This window comes from Vanessa tameamea, chromosome 20 (genome assembly GCF_037043105.1).
Source record: "Vanessa tameamea isolate UH-Manoa-2023 chromosome 20, ilVanTame1 primary haplotype, whole genome shotgun sequence".
Taxonomy (NCBI): Eukaryota; Metazoa; Arthropoda; class Insecta; order Lepidoptera; family Nymphalidae; genus Vanessa; species Vanessa tameamea.
The window spans coordinates 152,982-170,934 of record NC_087328.1 but is presented as its reverse complement, the minus strand read 5'-3'; the positions used below and the strand labels follow the sequence as shown (position 1 = coordinate 170,934).

The 17,953-nt window shown below is 36.3% G+C and overlaps 1 protein-coding gene across 2 annotated transcripts in view; it reads right to left on the bottom strand.

The window, feature by feature from the left end:
• The window catches only part of LOC113403777 (fibroblast growth factor 3), a 162,283-nt gene that overhangs the window by 21,109 nt on the left and 123,221 nt on the right, over positions 1-17,953 (bottom strand). For both annotated transcript variants that reach the window (XM_026644365.2, XM_026644366.2), the window contains exon 4: positions 4,952-5,055. In XM_026644365.2, coding sequence (XP_026500150.1) covers positions 4,952-5,055 — 104 coding nt within the window. The remainder of the gene's footprint in view (positions 1-4,951; positions 5,056-17,953) is intronic.

The window sequence follows — 17,953 nt, the reverse complement described above, 5'->3', positions numbered from 1 at the left end:
ACGTTAACAATTAATTCGTGCTGGGCGGTCAAGTCGTGAGACCCTGAAGAAATTTCAAGACAGGTATGCAGAATGTTCTTGCATCAGTACTGCCGCGGCTAGTAGGCTAGGCCAAGTAGCTAGCTTATCAGGTCACATATTCCGAGGACTCTCGTCCGTCTGGATAGGTTATTCTACTACTCACCAGACATTCTACTGCCACAAAGCAATACTTACTATTATTGAACTTCGGAAGACAAGTCAAAGCGCACAAAAGTTGCTCAGTATCCATGTTCCGTGACTTCATAAACTTTAAATGCTTCTCATTGATGGCAGAGGTCGCCATATAGTCGCAATACAGTGGGTATTTCAATTACAAATTAATTTTGAGATTACCAAAAGCACACAGAACACTATACAAGCGGGTATTGTTATTTTAATATCTTAAATCCCCCATAAAGTGTTAAGCACTTATTACATTGATTTACGGGCAATATTTAATACAAACAACGTAATAAGCGGCAGTGTAAAGTTAACGACGGTCTCCGTTCTTATAACGCGGTGCAATTTGTTCAAAGTAACATAAATATTATTAACGGCACGGATTTATGTCTCAATGTGTAGTTTTTTTGCTTAGACGGGACCGGGTGACACGAAACCCCTGACTTACCTGGAGTGCATCTGAGCCTGGATATTGACTTTTCGATTGGTGTTGGATTTAATTTATTTCTATTATAAAATTTCGCAAATACTTACTTTCTACTATATTTACTAAATAAAGAAAAAAATTGTATTGGTCCGGCCTCATAGGTACGCCATCTATGAGGCCGGAACAATACAATTTGAAAACGTAGAGTCAGAATTTAAGAGTTTTTAAATATCTAGTTGAGTTTTTAAATTATATATCTAATTATATAATTGTATTTAATTAACGTATCTGTCATTTATTGGTGCTTAACGATAACTGCTGTTTCTTGGTGACTTAAACAAGATTCATCTTATGTAATAAACGGCTTAAACACGTCTGGGGTAAATCTGGGAGTAAAATCCAGGCCTAGGAATTATTAGACCCTATGGTTCTCGGTACATCGACGGTGTCAAGAGTAGTTCATATTTCTGTCTGATTCGAGAGGCACATTTTCTTCGACAGGCCTGTCGAATGCCTGATGAATATACGAATCTATTTCATTCACAAAGAGCGTCATAATTTGATTATGTATGTACAGATGAATGAATGTATTGTACCGACGTTTTCCGATCGATCACTCGCGCTTTTGTAAGACGCGAGACGCGATGTGAACGCTTCTGTTGTCAATTGAATTGTTTGACACTATCTATATCAATTCGGCGTGTCCGAGCGTCGGGGGCGGCGCCGGCGAGTGTGTCACCGTGTGTTGACGATCACATAAATAACACTCGCGCGTCGACCACACGCACAATCTCAACGCCGCCGCTGCTGGAATATGGGATGCGCCGAAGATCGCATTGTTTTTTTTGTGACAAATGACGGGTAACTTCCATATCTTAAAATACAGTATTTGAATATTACATAAAACAAATCGTCACTTACAATGCTCAATATTACTACATCATTTTGTAGCTTCTATAGCCAGTTGGGAATCACAGCGACTCTAAAGTGTATTACTTTAATTTTAAGAAATGAAAGAGTTCTCGTGTGGTATTCAGCTGACTGTGTCTCTATGGCCAACGTTCAAAAGAGCGATGTCGCGCGCACATCAGTTTTATCTTTACATAATTTTTAATTACTCAAAGAACTTTTAACGAATTCCTCGACAAGAACGGCATCTTCGACATATCTAATGAGCGGATATCCGCGAGATAATACAGCGACCTACACAACGGTGAGTGTATCGGCCGGCGACGCGACACACGAGCGCAATTAACACATCTCATTTATTCATATCGAACTGCAAGTTAGTTTATATATATATATTAGCAATAAAATAAGAAAATTTGACTTAAGTTTTGCACGAGCACTCGGGAAGCTTTTAAAAGTATTTTCGTTCATGTTTAAAGTGATTTAGTCACTTGTTAAGTAAGCTCATTACGTTAGGGAGACAAATATAGGGCCATAAACACGTCGATGGAAGTTTTATTCAAATTTCCGAGACGAGACTAACTATGCTTTCCACCTGTACGGGGACAATTTTTTATGCAAAAATTGTCCAGAAGGTGTCGAGCTCAAAACACCTCAGCACTAAGCGCATTCAAAATCAAATTCGTTGATTTTAAATAGATACTTGATTCAAAGTTTCTAATGAGGCAATCTGTTAAATTGTGAAATTAGTTAACACTAAACTGAGATTATAGTTAACAGTAATTATTATTAAATACACTATAAATATAAAAGAAAGTGTATTAATGTACTATTTAAAATCATGACACGGAATACGAAGATTAAAGTCATACGAAGTGTTTACAGTGATTATATCTGTTCAGTTTATTATACTTTATCGACGGATCTAGTGATTTATCAATCTATCGATGATCGATGATCGCGTGAGAGAAAGTTACACTTGGACGATTACCTTGAATGGGATCGGATAGTTATCGTATATGTATCAAGCGTTAAACCTAACCGAAGATAGTGGATTCAAATTCGGGCGTTATCATTTTCAATTCATCTCGTGCTCGGTGAATTAAAACCAAAACATTTTTTTTTCAAAGGAAAAGAAGCCTTTGCCCAGTTATGGGAAACTCACGAGTTAAGTAGAGGATCAATGGGTATAAATAAATTTGATGCGTATAGAGTCACGGGAAACAACTACTATAAGATACATAAATACATCATACCGTGGTGTTCGGCCCGTGTGCAAGCGCTTTTACGATGTCGCGTCGCGTCGTCTTCGATGTGATTACATCACTTAAATGTTATCATTACCCGTTATCAATCAGGTGTGACTTAAATAATACATTAATTCGAGTTTACTCGTTGACACAAGCGCTCATGTCCTCGGCTTCGGTTTTACGACTGCGATGTTTCCGATAACCGCTTACGAATATATTAATTTTTCACTTAGACGTGTTAATTAGATTTAGAGCTAAGTCCGTACGAGAGAGAGCGGGAGTATCAATTACGACAATTACACGCCTTTCATTTAAATACTTTGTACTTCCCACTAAGGGATGGCGCTGCTGGTGGCGTTTTGTACGATTGTGATCAAAGTTAGGCTGCTTACAGACAGACAATTTATTTACGATACAGTTTACATTTTTATGCGGAAGGAGAGCAGAAAGCTATTATTTTGATGTAATAGACCAAAAATACACTAATATGTGCACAGTACCATGCGTTTGAAACTAACACACTCACACACACACACACACACACACACACACACACACACACACACACACACACACTTCTTCATATAAGTAATGTTTTTGTAATGAGGCAACTATATTTTTAATAATTGTAAGTCAATATATATATATATATATTGTATTTATGTAGTATAGTAGTAGATATATAATTAAATCATTGTAAAGAAAAAGACATTTTTAAAGACGCGTTTGAGCGGCACGTTCGCAGTCCGCTTTCGTTTGTAAAAATTAACGAGATCGCTTCCGAGTAAAGCTGCGTCACCGATGATGGTTAGGGAGCAGGCCAGGTGTTCTGGTAAAAGTCGCTCGTCGGTTCCAAAGAGCAATGCACTGCTGCGTGCAGCGGAGATGGATTACAATTTTTGTTTTAAGGTTTGTTTTATTGATTTAATTTGCAAACGAATTTACATCGAATTTGTAGTGTTTTAGCTGCAGCGTTTAAACTCAAAGAAACTTAATTTTCCAAATGTATGTTTTAATATTCAGCGGAAACGTCCGACGTGTATGTTACACATCGTTCAATACAAGCTCATTTTCTTGATAGTGTGTTTAATTATTGTAACTTAATAGTAATATTACATACTTTACAACATTTAGGGTTAACGATATGTGCAAAGTTCGCTCTTCTACAAAGTAACATTAAAGGAATAGTAATAATGTTACTTTAAACCATTTATAATGAAGTTTTTCAGATCGCACAGTACTAGTGTACCACTAGTGTACGCATGTAACAACTGCTTCACTGCGCCCGATGATTAAACGCATTCATCGGCGTGTATCGCGTGTCGATTTTGTTTACGATGAGTTTTTACGATGCCATTTCGTAGAACGATGCACTCCGCTTCATTTGTGACTCGTACGGTAAATAAACTGTGCTAAGTAGATCAAGGACTAGATATATAACTCAACTGGAAGTGTATTGTCTGTTTATTATGTACTTCTTTAAATATAAGAATAAAAAGGCAAAGGTGCAAAACACAATGCTTACGTAACAGCACTATTTTAATTACTACTTGTGTTTCGTACAGTTGGCCCTTTTACCCACGACAGCGTCATTGGCGTATTGAGCTTCAGCCGAAAACAGATATAATATTTATACTACGCGATTCAGAAATGTTAACATTTGATTAGCGTCACCCAGTAATGGATTACTGTCATACTATTATTCGATACTAGTAATCCGACAATGAATGTATTGACAAGGCGTTCTTGTACAATCAAAGTCCCCGTGAACACAGTCGCGGCCCCGACTCGTTTGGCAGTAAAGCGATTGTGATAACATTGTGCGATCGTTACTTAATTGCCGTTGCAATCGTTCCGACAAAACGACCCGCCCGGACTTTAGATTTACGTAATGCAATAGGTAGGCTTCGTGTACGGTGTCCTGTGGGTTTTTTATAACAATGTTCTAATGTGTATTTCTAGTTCTCTATATTTATAGTACTTGTTAATTTCATTGAGGTCGTATTGATTAAAGAAACCTTTTCTATCGATACCGCTTACTTGGCACTTAAATAACCCACGTGGAGGCGTATCCTCCAGCTATTGTCAGACAGGCCAGTGTTATAAGTCTAATCAATCCTACCAAACTAAAAATAATAAAAAAATATATATTATTTTAACTTACATTAGCGTAGTGGAACCCGCAGGCATCCATGCAGAGGTAGAGGCAGGTTGACACCCCCTGGATCGTCAGGAGGCCGACCTTGTACGTCGCACGCTGAAGTATCGCTGAAAAAATACAACTATTATTAGTTATACGAAAACATTATATAATATGTTGCAGCTCAATGATTTAACTAAACTATTCCTTCAGTGTATGCTATAGTCTACTACTGTTATATACACTAGAAGTTTTATTATGTTATTAACAACATAAGGCTACTACACGTACATATGTATATTCCAAAACTAAGAGCAGATAGAGTCGCTTGTAACGGCTACCTCGTGTTTAACTCAAGGTACTAATTTGTAAAGTAATAACTCATATCGTTGAAATTCCAAGATATTGTAAGACATCTTTTCATCGAGGATTAGCGAGCGGCTCCAGCCTTTTAGCGGACGGTTCGAGAAAACTCTTTCACATCGAAACGGGCATGGAATAACTCGCTTCGGGTCCAGCGCCGCCTCAGTCTAGACATTTTACTATTTCTGGCCAATGCCCATAGAAACATTAATGGTGTGATGTTTACATAACAATACCATTGGCTGTGGAATGTTCGGGAAATTTTACGCCGTTTCAAAATAAATAAAACCGCGTTTAAACATTACGTGAAGTAATAGCAGTCGTTGCGAGATGCACAAAAGTATTCTGTATAGAGCTGGCCCAGTCACTGTTGGCGTGCTGCTTTCGGAAATGGCGGAAGAATATGTTATTTATATATTCAGCCAATGATGGACATTAAAGTATCATTTAATTTTTAACAAAAAAAAAAGGAAAAGGTTCTATTTATATATGATTTATACGTTTTTTGGTAATTATTTTCGTTTTTGTTGTTTTTTGCGTTGGTCTATCAAATGTTTCAACTTAAATTTCATTGCTATTGGATGTTATTCACTTTTGATTAGAAGCGTTCAGTCGGGTAACATTTTGAAGTTGGTTATTACTTTCCTTTACAAAAATAAAACTAATAAGTTACTAAAATGTTATTTGAGTATTTGAATAATATGACCAATCTAAAATCAGTTCTATAGCTTTTCAATGTTATAAAATTTCTTCGAATAAAGTCTATATAAGCTATCTAAATTTTCGAAGAAAATTAATCAAAAAATATGTAATATTAAGTAAACTCGTCTATAAAATCGTATGTGACTACAAAAGTCATTTTAACGTTAACACAGTAGGAAACTCCGGCTATTTTAAACCTAACGACTCTTTATTGCGGTAACGAAGTCATTTACAGTCCATAGATGGCGGTACCGTCCACACGGCGGTGTACTGAACCACTAATGTGGACTTAAATAGAAACAGTGGTTACACTAATGGCCCTAAGTTATGTTTAAACAGTTTAAGACGGGTTGAATACAAGTAAGTTCAACAAAAACTTATCTAATTACAGATTTCTAATAATAGTTACGATGCTTTAACATTGCTTTTGTTATTTATGACGTCGTAGGTCGTCAGTTCGATTCCCGATCATGACAAATATATTGAACATTTAGTATTATATTCTAGTAAGTTTTCTATTTAAGAAGCTGGTAAGAACTTTTGAATCGTGATGTTATAGCATTTTATAAGTACGCGGCCGCCGTCTTGAAACGTAAATTCTAACTATGAGTAAACTCAGTAGTTACACGACTACCCCTTTTTTCACGAGGTAGTCCTCATAAATATGAAAACGTTTCTTCGCGCGGAACATCAATAAAAGTGTTAAATTCAGCTCACAAATTGGCCAATCTGAAATTGATCTTAATTGGAAATCGTTATCTGAACCGTGAACGGTTCTTCCGTGAAATAAGATAATCTATATTACTTAATTAAAAGCAATAACATTAGCGCCCCCGCAATGAACACGTGAGATTTATCTCACATCAGCGCGGAATTTCGTGGGGCGTCTCGCCTTAAAGTGGACAAGAGCGTCCGAACACAATTTTAACTTTATTTACGAGTTTTAGGTGTAAATTGTGAGGTACACGCGCCGTGGGAACTGCATTGAGTTCAAAGAGTCTCTGGACATTGCTTTTAATGGGTTAATTTTAGTCGTTACCTTAACGCGTCATAATGTCCACATAAGCAAATAATGGAGTAAAATAGAACTTTATCTATTTTGCAAAAGATAATAAATCAACTTCAGTAATGACGGCGCCTTGTTTCTATTTTAGGATATTTTAGAATGATGAATGACTCATGGTCACGCTATAGTTTATCTGTAAACCAGATGAAAAGATCATTTTTATAAAGTGTTTAACTAAGTTATGCTTTTAGTTGATTTCATAATCGTAATTATGTATAATATTTTAAAGCCCCCGTAGAAAACTTTCCACAGTCGATTTTTAACGATCAATACTAATTTTAGCTGTTAATAATGGACTACAAGTAACTTCCGATACATCATTTCCCTATTTGATGTTGAAATGTTCATTTGCATAACCAAGTCAGTGTAATCGATGTGTGTCGGTACGATTACGAGCCGGAGTCGTGTCGTTGTCGAGCGGCGAGCGGCGCCGCGGGCTGGCAGCTAGGGCGACCCGACTCAGCAGTCGAGTTTAATGTTACGATAAAATGATCAACAAAATCGCGTATTACTTTGATACCCGATACATCCACAAATGACATCCGTTGAATAGAATACATTTGATACATAGAGATAAAAGGATCTATTAAATACTATATTCAAAACTTATTATAGTTTTCGTGACCTTTAATACCTTTTACCTTCAATGTTGAAAGTAATCGACATTCAAGTCTATGGTTAATAACATTTAAAAGATTTCAATGACATAGTTAAGGCGCTGCAAGTTTATCCTTGCTAATCAATAGGGTAATAAACACGGGGCTTAAAAAGCAATGCAGATGATACTCCATTGATATCGCGCGCCCGAAGCGTCGCACGCGCACCATCAGTCGTGAAGTGAATCTAATTGTTCCGGAAGAAATAGTAAATATATGTGTATATAAATATATAACATATGTCGAGTGGTCTGGTTTTGGCAGTGGACACTATAGATTCGTCTACATATGGTCTTTATGAAAACATTAATAAATAAGGCATATTACTTAACACAGGAATTTAATGATGATAAAAAGCGCGGACGTAGTATTTGTTGACTTTCAGGCTGGATATATTTATTACAAATTGAATCGTATTTGATTGACTTTGTATATAATTTTGGAAAAGAGTAACTAGTAAGTTTCTGGCCGGATATTCTATCTATAGAATAATCTACATTCCTGTAATAGTGTTATTAGTTTTCTGACAATCCTAATCTTTCTCAACAACTAATTTTCTGTTATGTTAAAGTCAAGTAAATATTCAATTCTGTACATCGTATTTATATATAATAATTTATAATCAGCAAATATTACTGACCAGACCGGAGTTGCAGGACCAGCGACTTTCCGTCGGATGTCCAGGACGGGCAGCAGCCGTATACGTTATATAATCAATAAGCCTTTGCATAAAATGAATGTATTTATAAGTAGCAAAACATCGTCCGCGATTACTCGCACAAATGAATTTAATTACCAATATTATTAGCGTAATGTTCATTCGCTCGAAGGCTCTACTTAAGGGCGACACAGACTGAGTATTCGACAGTCGACAATCACTCCAGCTGACCTGGTAGCTAGGAGCACTCGAGTCGCTTTAATGCTAGCTTAAAGTGCGACTACTAATAATCGATTCGAATAGCTTAGAATTATCTAGCAAAGCCGTTGGTAATATTTCTTAGCCGCGTAATATTGTAAATTATAAAATGATGTTCTTATATTTAAAAGCAGATAACGCGCTGTTCATTGATCACGTTAAAGCGACGATAAGGATTTTATAATTCACATGTAAATACACAAAAGTAATCACACTTAACTCATTACCTTGTTATGTTTGATTAAAAACATAATAATGCGATCCGATAAATAACAGTCTGTACTGTTTTTCAGATGGCGTTAGTGACGCAATTCGTAATAAACTCCTAATCGCCCTCAGTCACGCGAAGACCACACACATGGACGGACGCGTTAGCGGGTAATTGTTGTTATTAATCTAATAAACACTAGAATCACTGCAATGCTAACCGACAGCATTTACACTTGACGTGGAACTTCCCTTCTTTGAGAATTATTCTAACCTATCCAGTTTAATATTCTATTTTGTATACACAATCATTTAACGAAGGAAATTATCTAACGTACGGAACCTCTCTGCCATATAGGGTTGTCCCGTTTAAAAATGAAGTATCGAATGTCAATTACGAATATGGAAGCCGATACTTTAAGAGGATCCTATAAAAACTCAATAAATTCGATCGTACGTACTCACCGATTACCGTTTTATAATTCAATCGGCCTTGCACTTTATTACACTAAAGGCGATACGAGCCAGTACGGGTTTCCAATTACGTATCGGAAGCGATCATTTGTCATAAGATATTTAAATATTTAATTGAATAGAATCGGGCGCGACTCGAACCTTTAGATTAAAGAATTCACGGAAGGCACGCGTAATCTACCGGCGATAAAAGTAAGACGACCAGAAATGTATCCGTAATGAAAATTATGAAGCTCGAGATAAGGCCGGGGTCGGGGCGCTCCAGTGTATAAATAATAATTACGGAGAAAGTTGGTAGCTGTCAAAATTGGGTCCGGTTTAGGCCACCGTCAAGCACGATTAGATGTCTGGAAATATTTGGTCAGCCGTGTCTCCTCGCTGTCAATGGGGATTTAATTTATCATCACCTTCACGGTAGATTACGTGATCAAGTGGAAAGTGCCTGTTTTAGTGACATAATGCCGGCCAATCCGACGCACTCCTTCAAGACGATTGGAGATGAGCCCTCGCGTCATGCACTTGTCACCGCAAGCAGCACTACGTCACTACAAGTAGCGACAGTTAACAAGTTACTGATAAGATTTAGATGGTATAACTTTGTAATTAAATGTAACTTAGCCGTTTACTTAGAAAATCTATTAAGGTAAAACACTTGTTATTAAAGTATCTGACGAGGATGTCGAAACGCCACTATTGGAGCTGCTATGCACGACGAGGAATGTTTGAATATTTTGGTGCATAAAAATATACATTTTTAAATAGCAGGAAATATTAGATGCAGGTCCGAATCGATATCATCAGAGTTAAGTACCTGCAGGCGTCCGAGCGTACGGAGCCGATGTCGCGGAAGAAATTGTCTTGTCAGGAACAAGATAAGACGAACTCACTGTCCCAAAGATATTTACAAACAAACCAACTGCAGAATTGATTAATATTACCCTCGGCCGACGCACCGCCGCTAGCGGAGACTCAAAACAAGTCGGTACCGATTTTTACCAGCTCGAGGTTTATTATCGATTATGTTAAAAAGCTTTTAGCACAAACGTACCTTTCCGTTAGGACTTATCGGGTATAATCGCCGGATGTTGCTTAATTTTATACGCTTATAAAATTTTGATTATTATTTGGAGATTAAAATAAGGCTAGTTTATTTTCACTATGGGAGCCGGATGGACGACTTCTCAGAGGAATTTGAATATTATTTGAACGTTTCGAATCGAAATGGTTGTTTACGACTGAAAATAAATGATGGATTCGTACAACAGTATCGGACATGAAGATCATTCCGTGTTCTCGTTGATGAATATCGTGTAAGTGTAATGTATATTTACACACGACGAATGATTCAAACATCTGCGACGATCGGTTTACAACATCTCTTCGGCGCTTCGCTTCCGGAAACGTGAAACAACAATCAAACGGTCCGCCGTCTAATTTAATCCTATTACGATAAAAGATGTGGCTTATCTGAAAACTTAGTCAACGAACTCTGAATTCTGTAATGAATCAGGAACTGCACGTGATCGCTGTAACGCCTAAGTAAGGCGAGGTCATCGCTCGACCTTGTTCGGAGATTTTCGCGCGGATCCACGCGTGACGCCACTCGTCGCCGATAGACGTGCGCCCGTGCACGTATCGCACGCCGCTAGTGACGTGCGCGTTACGTTAATGTATCGATAAACATACCATACACATATACCACGACAGCTTGTCATCCCGCGAGATGTTTTAATCATTACGCAATACACATCCGAAACATTACTCAGAGGCCAATAACATTTGCACACATAATTACGTTTAAGATATTTAGTGCAATTAAAATGCCGTCTGCTAAGTTCAATGCTCGAATATAAAGTGACGATTTATTGGAACTTACAGCCATTAGATAACGTCCTGCGTCAATCAATTTGTTCGCAGACAAGGTCGGTAATGTATCGCCGATACAATAAACTGGTGTCATAATGACTTATTAATTTAATTATTTACATGACTGATACCATTCATTATACGTACGGCACGTTACGGCTTCAAGGCTTAATTGTTTCAAATGTTATCGATATTTTAATCACCTGTTTCTTGGGACCACATCAATATATTATGAAGACGAAATAACTGAGAGCGTTAAAGAGATATTTCAAAAGTTTCAAGAGTTCAAATTACTCGATGCATATTATTTCATTTTCAACAGCAATATAGTTTCATCGATATCGATAGATCGACAGCTCGTTCCTATTGCTGTAATTTACTGGACTATTAAACGGTGACCTCTCGCTTTATAATTAAGCTGTAAGTTTATGCGTTATAATAGTTTGTTAATATTAGATTTGTTTTCCAACGAACAAGGAAGTGTCAGTGTCGTCGTGACGTCATGCTGCCTTCGCGCCGAGCTCAATACGACTTACTGACTCTTTATCTACGTTAAGTCATAATCGATTATGTACACAGTAGTACTAAGTAATTAATTAGCTGACGTTAAAATGAATTGTCAGGTTTAAAGTGGTCTTTTATTTTGGTACTCAGAGCCTACGAAATAAATATTATTCAAAACTAACAAGTTACATTTGTACATACATACACTAAGGGACATGACGAGATCATCAATCTTCGTTTCAATATAAATTTAATTTCTGCTTTATTTAAGAACACGAGTAACTGAATTCGTATCCGGGGACAAATTCGCTTCATTTTTTTACTTTTTCATTGACATTTTATTCTACCTGCACTTCAATTGAATACTGTAACGTGACTATTCAGATGCTGACAGGAGCCTGCTTGAATAAAGAACATTTTTATTTTGATCTAACATTGAAAAACTCGTAATAGGCAATAGGACATAGAATAATTGTTTTTAAGAAATGTTAACATACATTTAAGGTGGACAAATTGATCGAATAAGAAATCCTCGAACTATATTATAGTTCTATTATTGACATCGAGACATCAAATTTTTAATGTCAAGAAACATAGTTTACTTAGTACAGTTACAATGTATGTACATACGTTAATGAGTTACGTTAATGAGTAACGGCGCAAACTATTAATATGCATAAATAATTCCCCTCGTTATTTTCGTCAGTATTGTACATATTCATATTCATATTTGATTGCTCGAGTACATTCAACTTTAGTTTTGTCCATCTACAGCTGACGTGCGGTTACCATTGATTTGAGCGTTTTGGGAGCAGTAAACACCTTAACAGAGCGCTCTATAAAATGTAGCCGTAAAAAATATACGACCAATGAGCATAATAGGTGGAAATTGTTAACATCTCTCGAGAGCAGGAAAACGTGCTATAAAATAACTATGAAAGACACTGAAATTCCAAGTGGCTTCGCTACCGCTGATCGTAAACAAAATTATTATCAACAATGAATTTAATAGTTACAATAAATACAGAGAGCTTTGACACTCCATTCGAACCGAAAATACTTTCATAGCGAACACTTACAAGTTCAATAAAAAATATAGTTCTTTTTTATTGTTTTTTCAGTTCAAAAGATAGTCCGTTAATGTTGCTGGCTTCACGATACATTAATAAATATTTGCAACGATCACGTGAACAGTAAATCCAGGACAAAACGTCACGTGTTTTCAAAACTGTATTCCAATCTATTTTAGATAAATCTGTAAAACGTGGAACTTGGCCAAAATAGTTTAGAGACATTTAACTAGAAACAAATCATGAATACCGTCCTATTATAAGCACTTAACTAATATATAATTAAAGCCTTTGCTTCAGTCTAATGCCAACCCAAAAGAGTGTTGTTGTATTTCTCTGTCACGTGGAATTTTCCAGATTGATGTAATTGAGCGATTTGATAGCGATAGAATATTCAATTTTGTGTTCGACGACCATATGACACGTCTATAACAGTTTAATCAGAGACACAAATGACCCATAGGAGATCACCCGTCCGTCCGTGGTTGGCGGCGCCTTGACGGAGTAAGATTTCTCAGTGACAATGCGATCAGCTCATCAACACATCTTACTAAATTATAAACAAATATAATGTACCTACTTATACCTATTAAAGTTTTTTCGAATTTTACTAAAACCGGATTTAATACTTTAATTTGCTGCAGTATATCTAATAATGTAAAACAAATCACAGCGACAGTGTCTGTCCGCCTGGTAACGACTTAGTAAACGTTCAACAAAAACATCTCAGGCAAGTCGAATCACGTCACTAATCGCGATTTCCTGGGAAAATGTTTACACATTTTATTCAATTGACACTAAAATTAGCTGTAACCGTTCAAACGGGCCGGAGAGCAGATCCGCCAAACCAGCCAGACGGTGTACGGTCTACACCGACTACACGCCGCCTACGATTCTCGATAAAATTACTTATCGATGAATTTCCAGCACTATTTTTTGTTAATAATTTCAAAGAAATAGTTGGAATTGATTGAAACGAGTGTTACGTAAATGAATTATTAAACGCGATACGCGGGTCGGTGGAGGTCGCAAGGTCAGCGACTTGAAAACATTTTGCAGGGAAATTATCTTCGCGACCAATACTTAGTAATGTTATTTAAAAAAATACACTAGTATGCATCGTAAACGTAGATTGCGGGTTCAAGTCTGAGCCAGCCGTACAAAACTTACTTTTTTATGAGATTTAATAGTGTTCATAGTTCAACACTGCAACTGAAAATCATGTAAATAAAAATCTACCTTAGGCGTATTAACCCTGAGGGAGAGAGGGCGTTAGCCCAGCAGTGGAACATTTACAAGCTACCAGTTACTATGTACATGGTAGATAAGGAATAAAATATATAGAGTTAGAATATATTTCCTAACAACTTGTAAGTTAAAAAAATACGGTTTTTGTGCGTTTGTAATAAAAACAAAACTATTTTTGTAATGTGATATACGTATTACATATTATATAATATGTTCTCACACAAAATTGTATCAATTCTTCATTATACATATAATGAACTGTCTCTGCTAACTTATCTAAATCTAAATGGTGAATTGTTATATATATTTGTCATCTAATATTTTTTAATGTCACTGTTTGCTTTCTTAATAAAATAAAATAAAAATAAAATACGCACAGCCGTCCGTCAGTCGGCCGTCAGTCGGTCCAGTCCTCGACACATTATTCTACTCGTATGTGCAGATAACAAAACCTTGAATTTTAAAACAAATCGCAATAGATTATCCAAAGGCGGAAACAATTATAAAAAGCAAACTATAAATGAAGATATTATAAGAACTCTAAATTAATGATAACGGTTATCATTTCTCGGTCATTCACCTCTTGACACTGACCGTAGAATATAAATTATTCTTGAAATGTCATCACATTCACTTAAAGCTAGCAAATGGGTCACATCTAGTTAGCAAAACCATTTCTATAAAGTAATAATCTCCAAAATTTTTTAAGTTAAAGTTATCAAAAATCGGATTTCGAAGATGATGCTCAGGTACAAGTTAAGGTATAATTTACTATATTTCATTTATATGTTGATAGTGTTGTCTTGACCGATTTCAGTGCAGCGGCCGTTCTGAAGAATAGCGAACTGTGGTAGAGATAGTATACAGAAAAAAAAATGTTTGATTCGATTGTTTGGTTTTGGCGCCGGGCCTCAGAAACTGCTGCAGTAATTGCTGAGCTAACTACAAGTTCGAAAGTAGTATTTGTTTTGTATTCAAAGTCCTTAGTTTTATGTATGTATGGTTCAAAGAATAATTCTTAGATAAATCTTGTTCTGACCCCACTTTTAGTGCACTCGTTGTTCCGTGATAGCTCTTCCATTCAATTTATCTGTAAAGCGTTGAAATTAGTTTTTTATTCATTTACAAAACGCTCAATTAATGCACCATTACATTTTTTATATCCCTTCAGAAGTTTTAATGGCATTATTAATAACAGTTTTTTAGGGTTATCAAATTGATAACAAGTTGAGGTTGTCAGTAGAGTTGTCAAGAAAATAAGGTTGTTTTATTTAATTAAAGCAATTTGTTATGCACTATTTTATTAAATATAATTATGAACAGGGGTTGAATATTTTAAGGTGTTCGTGTTGTATCAATGAAAAACTTTGTAACAAAAAAAGTCAATTAACAGAAATTAATACTCACAGTACTTGATAAAAATAATTGAGTGCGCATTAAAGGTCGGTATAATTAAATTAGTTGTAACTCCGTTAATCAGCAATAAAACAGTTTAACGACAGCCTCTCTCCGGTTTCTCATCTTGTAATCTTATTTGTAAGGCAATTTGTATCAGCGTATCCGGTAGCGAGAACTTTGGCGTTGCTGGTAGGTTTTGTGTTTATAGTAGTGTACGGTCTATGACCTATGTAAAGTAGTTGTTATGTATCCATCTATTCGTGCGTTGTGATACACGCAGACTGATAGACATTTATATATATTGTTTTTAATTGTTTAAAGAAGCAGCTATGTAAGTAAATGTTCACATGTGCCTGTGAATAGTAGGTCTTTAACTTACTTATGTGCCAGGCCACTGCTGACGGCTGGTAACGATGCAGTAAAACGCGGGACGCCCTTGCCTTGAAGACACCCTAATGATTATATTAACGAAACGAAGGCATCATCATATTCCTGTGCAAAACGGTAACGGTCATCAGATCGGAAGAACAGTCACCGAATTTTGTTCGGAAAGATCGATCGCTCAGTAATCGATATCCAGTCACAAAAGCCCAACGGCAACCAAAATGAGGTTCACTATGAAGGCTAGCGTGCCAGGACGGTCTTAAACTATTCCTTATACAATAAATATGTCGCAAGCTTAGCATCTAATACATAATGTCCCTGGAGCCTGTAATTAGGTACACTGGGTCACAGAAATACAAAACAATGAAGTCTCCACTTCACTGTACGTTTGTACAAGTACAAGTATGGCTATTCCCTGTGACTATCTCTATTCTCTATACGTAGTTTTTCCTGTTAATGCCGAAATATATATGCACGAGCCCTTACTTAGCCAATTTCCCGGGCGAACTTGGTACTGTATCAAAATTTGCTAACACCGTTCTGTGGTTTATCGCTTGAAGTTTATAATTTCTACAGTATTTTTTATAACTCACATGTCTAAAGTTTATTCAACACATTTAACTTAAAAAGAAAGTATTGTTTGTGAACAAGACAACAGATAAATCTATATTATTGTATTAGAATTAAATGACTCGAAACGAAATTATAATTCCGGAGCACACGAGGGAGCGGGCGGGTGGAGACGGCACTCGTCATGTATCAATCAAATCTTAAGGGCGCCTCCAATTATTGCTTGACGGATTATTATTAATGTTGACAGTGATGACAGACGCTTGACAGCCGACGGATTAATTCGACACGCGACCCCCCACGGACTGTCAAGTGTCAACGACTCGTGACAGTTGCTAATTTGATCTTTTCGATTTTATTTTTCCTTAATTTGATATTTATTTGAACGTCTCATAATTGAATATTTCGGTCTCTATTAACATCAAAAGTGTTTATGACAAAAATATTATGATACTAGAAAAATTGTGGCAGTTTGTGTTCGCAATAAGTTTGTATGTAAGTTCGTACTGAAATTGTTATTAGAGAGTAAAATTTCATAATATTTTCTGATAAGAATTATTTACAGAATACAATCATTACAAATAAAAAGAGCGCGGTACGACTGCAAGATTGTTAGCAGGATTCCTCCGTTGACTTTTTCTTTCTAACTAATAATGGTTTACTTTCTAGTGCCAGCGGAGGTTACTGCGCACCTTTTACACTTAAGTAATAACACGTATGTACCGCGTGACGGTCGCTGTTTTACTAATTAAACAAGCAAAATCATCGGCAGGAGTCTACCACTCATTATTTACTATTTAAATTATACGTTACAAACAGTACTCACGTACTACATACCTTGTCCGAAAAGCGTTGCGTCTGGTATAAGTTTCAGTGGAGTAGCTTTTCCAGTTAGGCATCACAAAAACACGTCTCCTCGTTTATTAACATAGGTCAATAATTTAATTTATATATTGATTCATCAATATTATACCATAGATTATAGATGCATTGTATTGTGGAGTCCCGATTGTTCTCTGTCGTATCAAAGATGAAAATTATATTAGTAAATGTCGATCATAGTTATGACTGTTCGTTTTGTGAATGGCTTTATAAGATATCAATTGACGGCACATGTCCGTCCGTCCGTGTGTTGATCGGTTACTTGTTTTCGTGCTAGGCTTAATTGTGTTTATACGGAACACACGAAACAAATGTAAACACACGCTATAGTGATGTTTTATAGAGGTTATTAATTTAAACATTTTGTTGTATATTTCATTAATTGTCAAATGATCCCGGGGACCGAGTTTCGTAACAATGAATCTGCCCCAGGGTAGTTATCCTTGATTAACCCCGTCCACAAAATATGATATTTATATATTTTGTTAAATTACTGGTATTAAGTTAAAAGGTATCTTATCGTATTTGTGTTTAAAGTAACGATTGAATCCAGTTTCTATCGAAGAATGTTGTACTGATTACTAAATAGATATGATAGGCGTCCGGAGTCAGGGCGTGTTCCTATTGTTGGAGAAAATGACTGATTTCATCTGTAAATTAAGGAAGTACTACCATATATAGCGCGGCCGCAGCGATAGCGTTTCTATTAAGCAGTGGAAC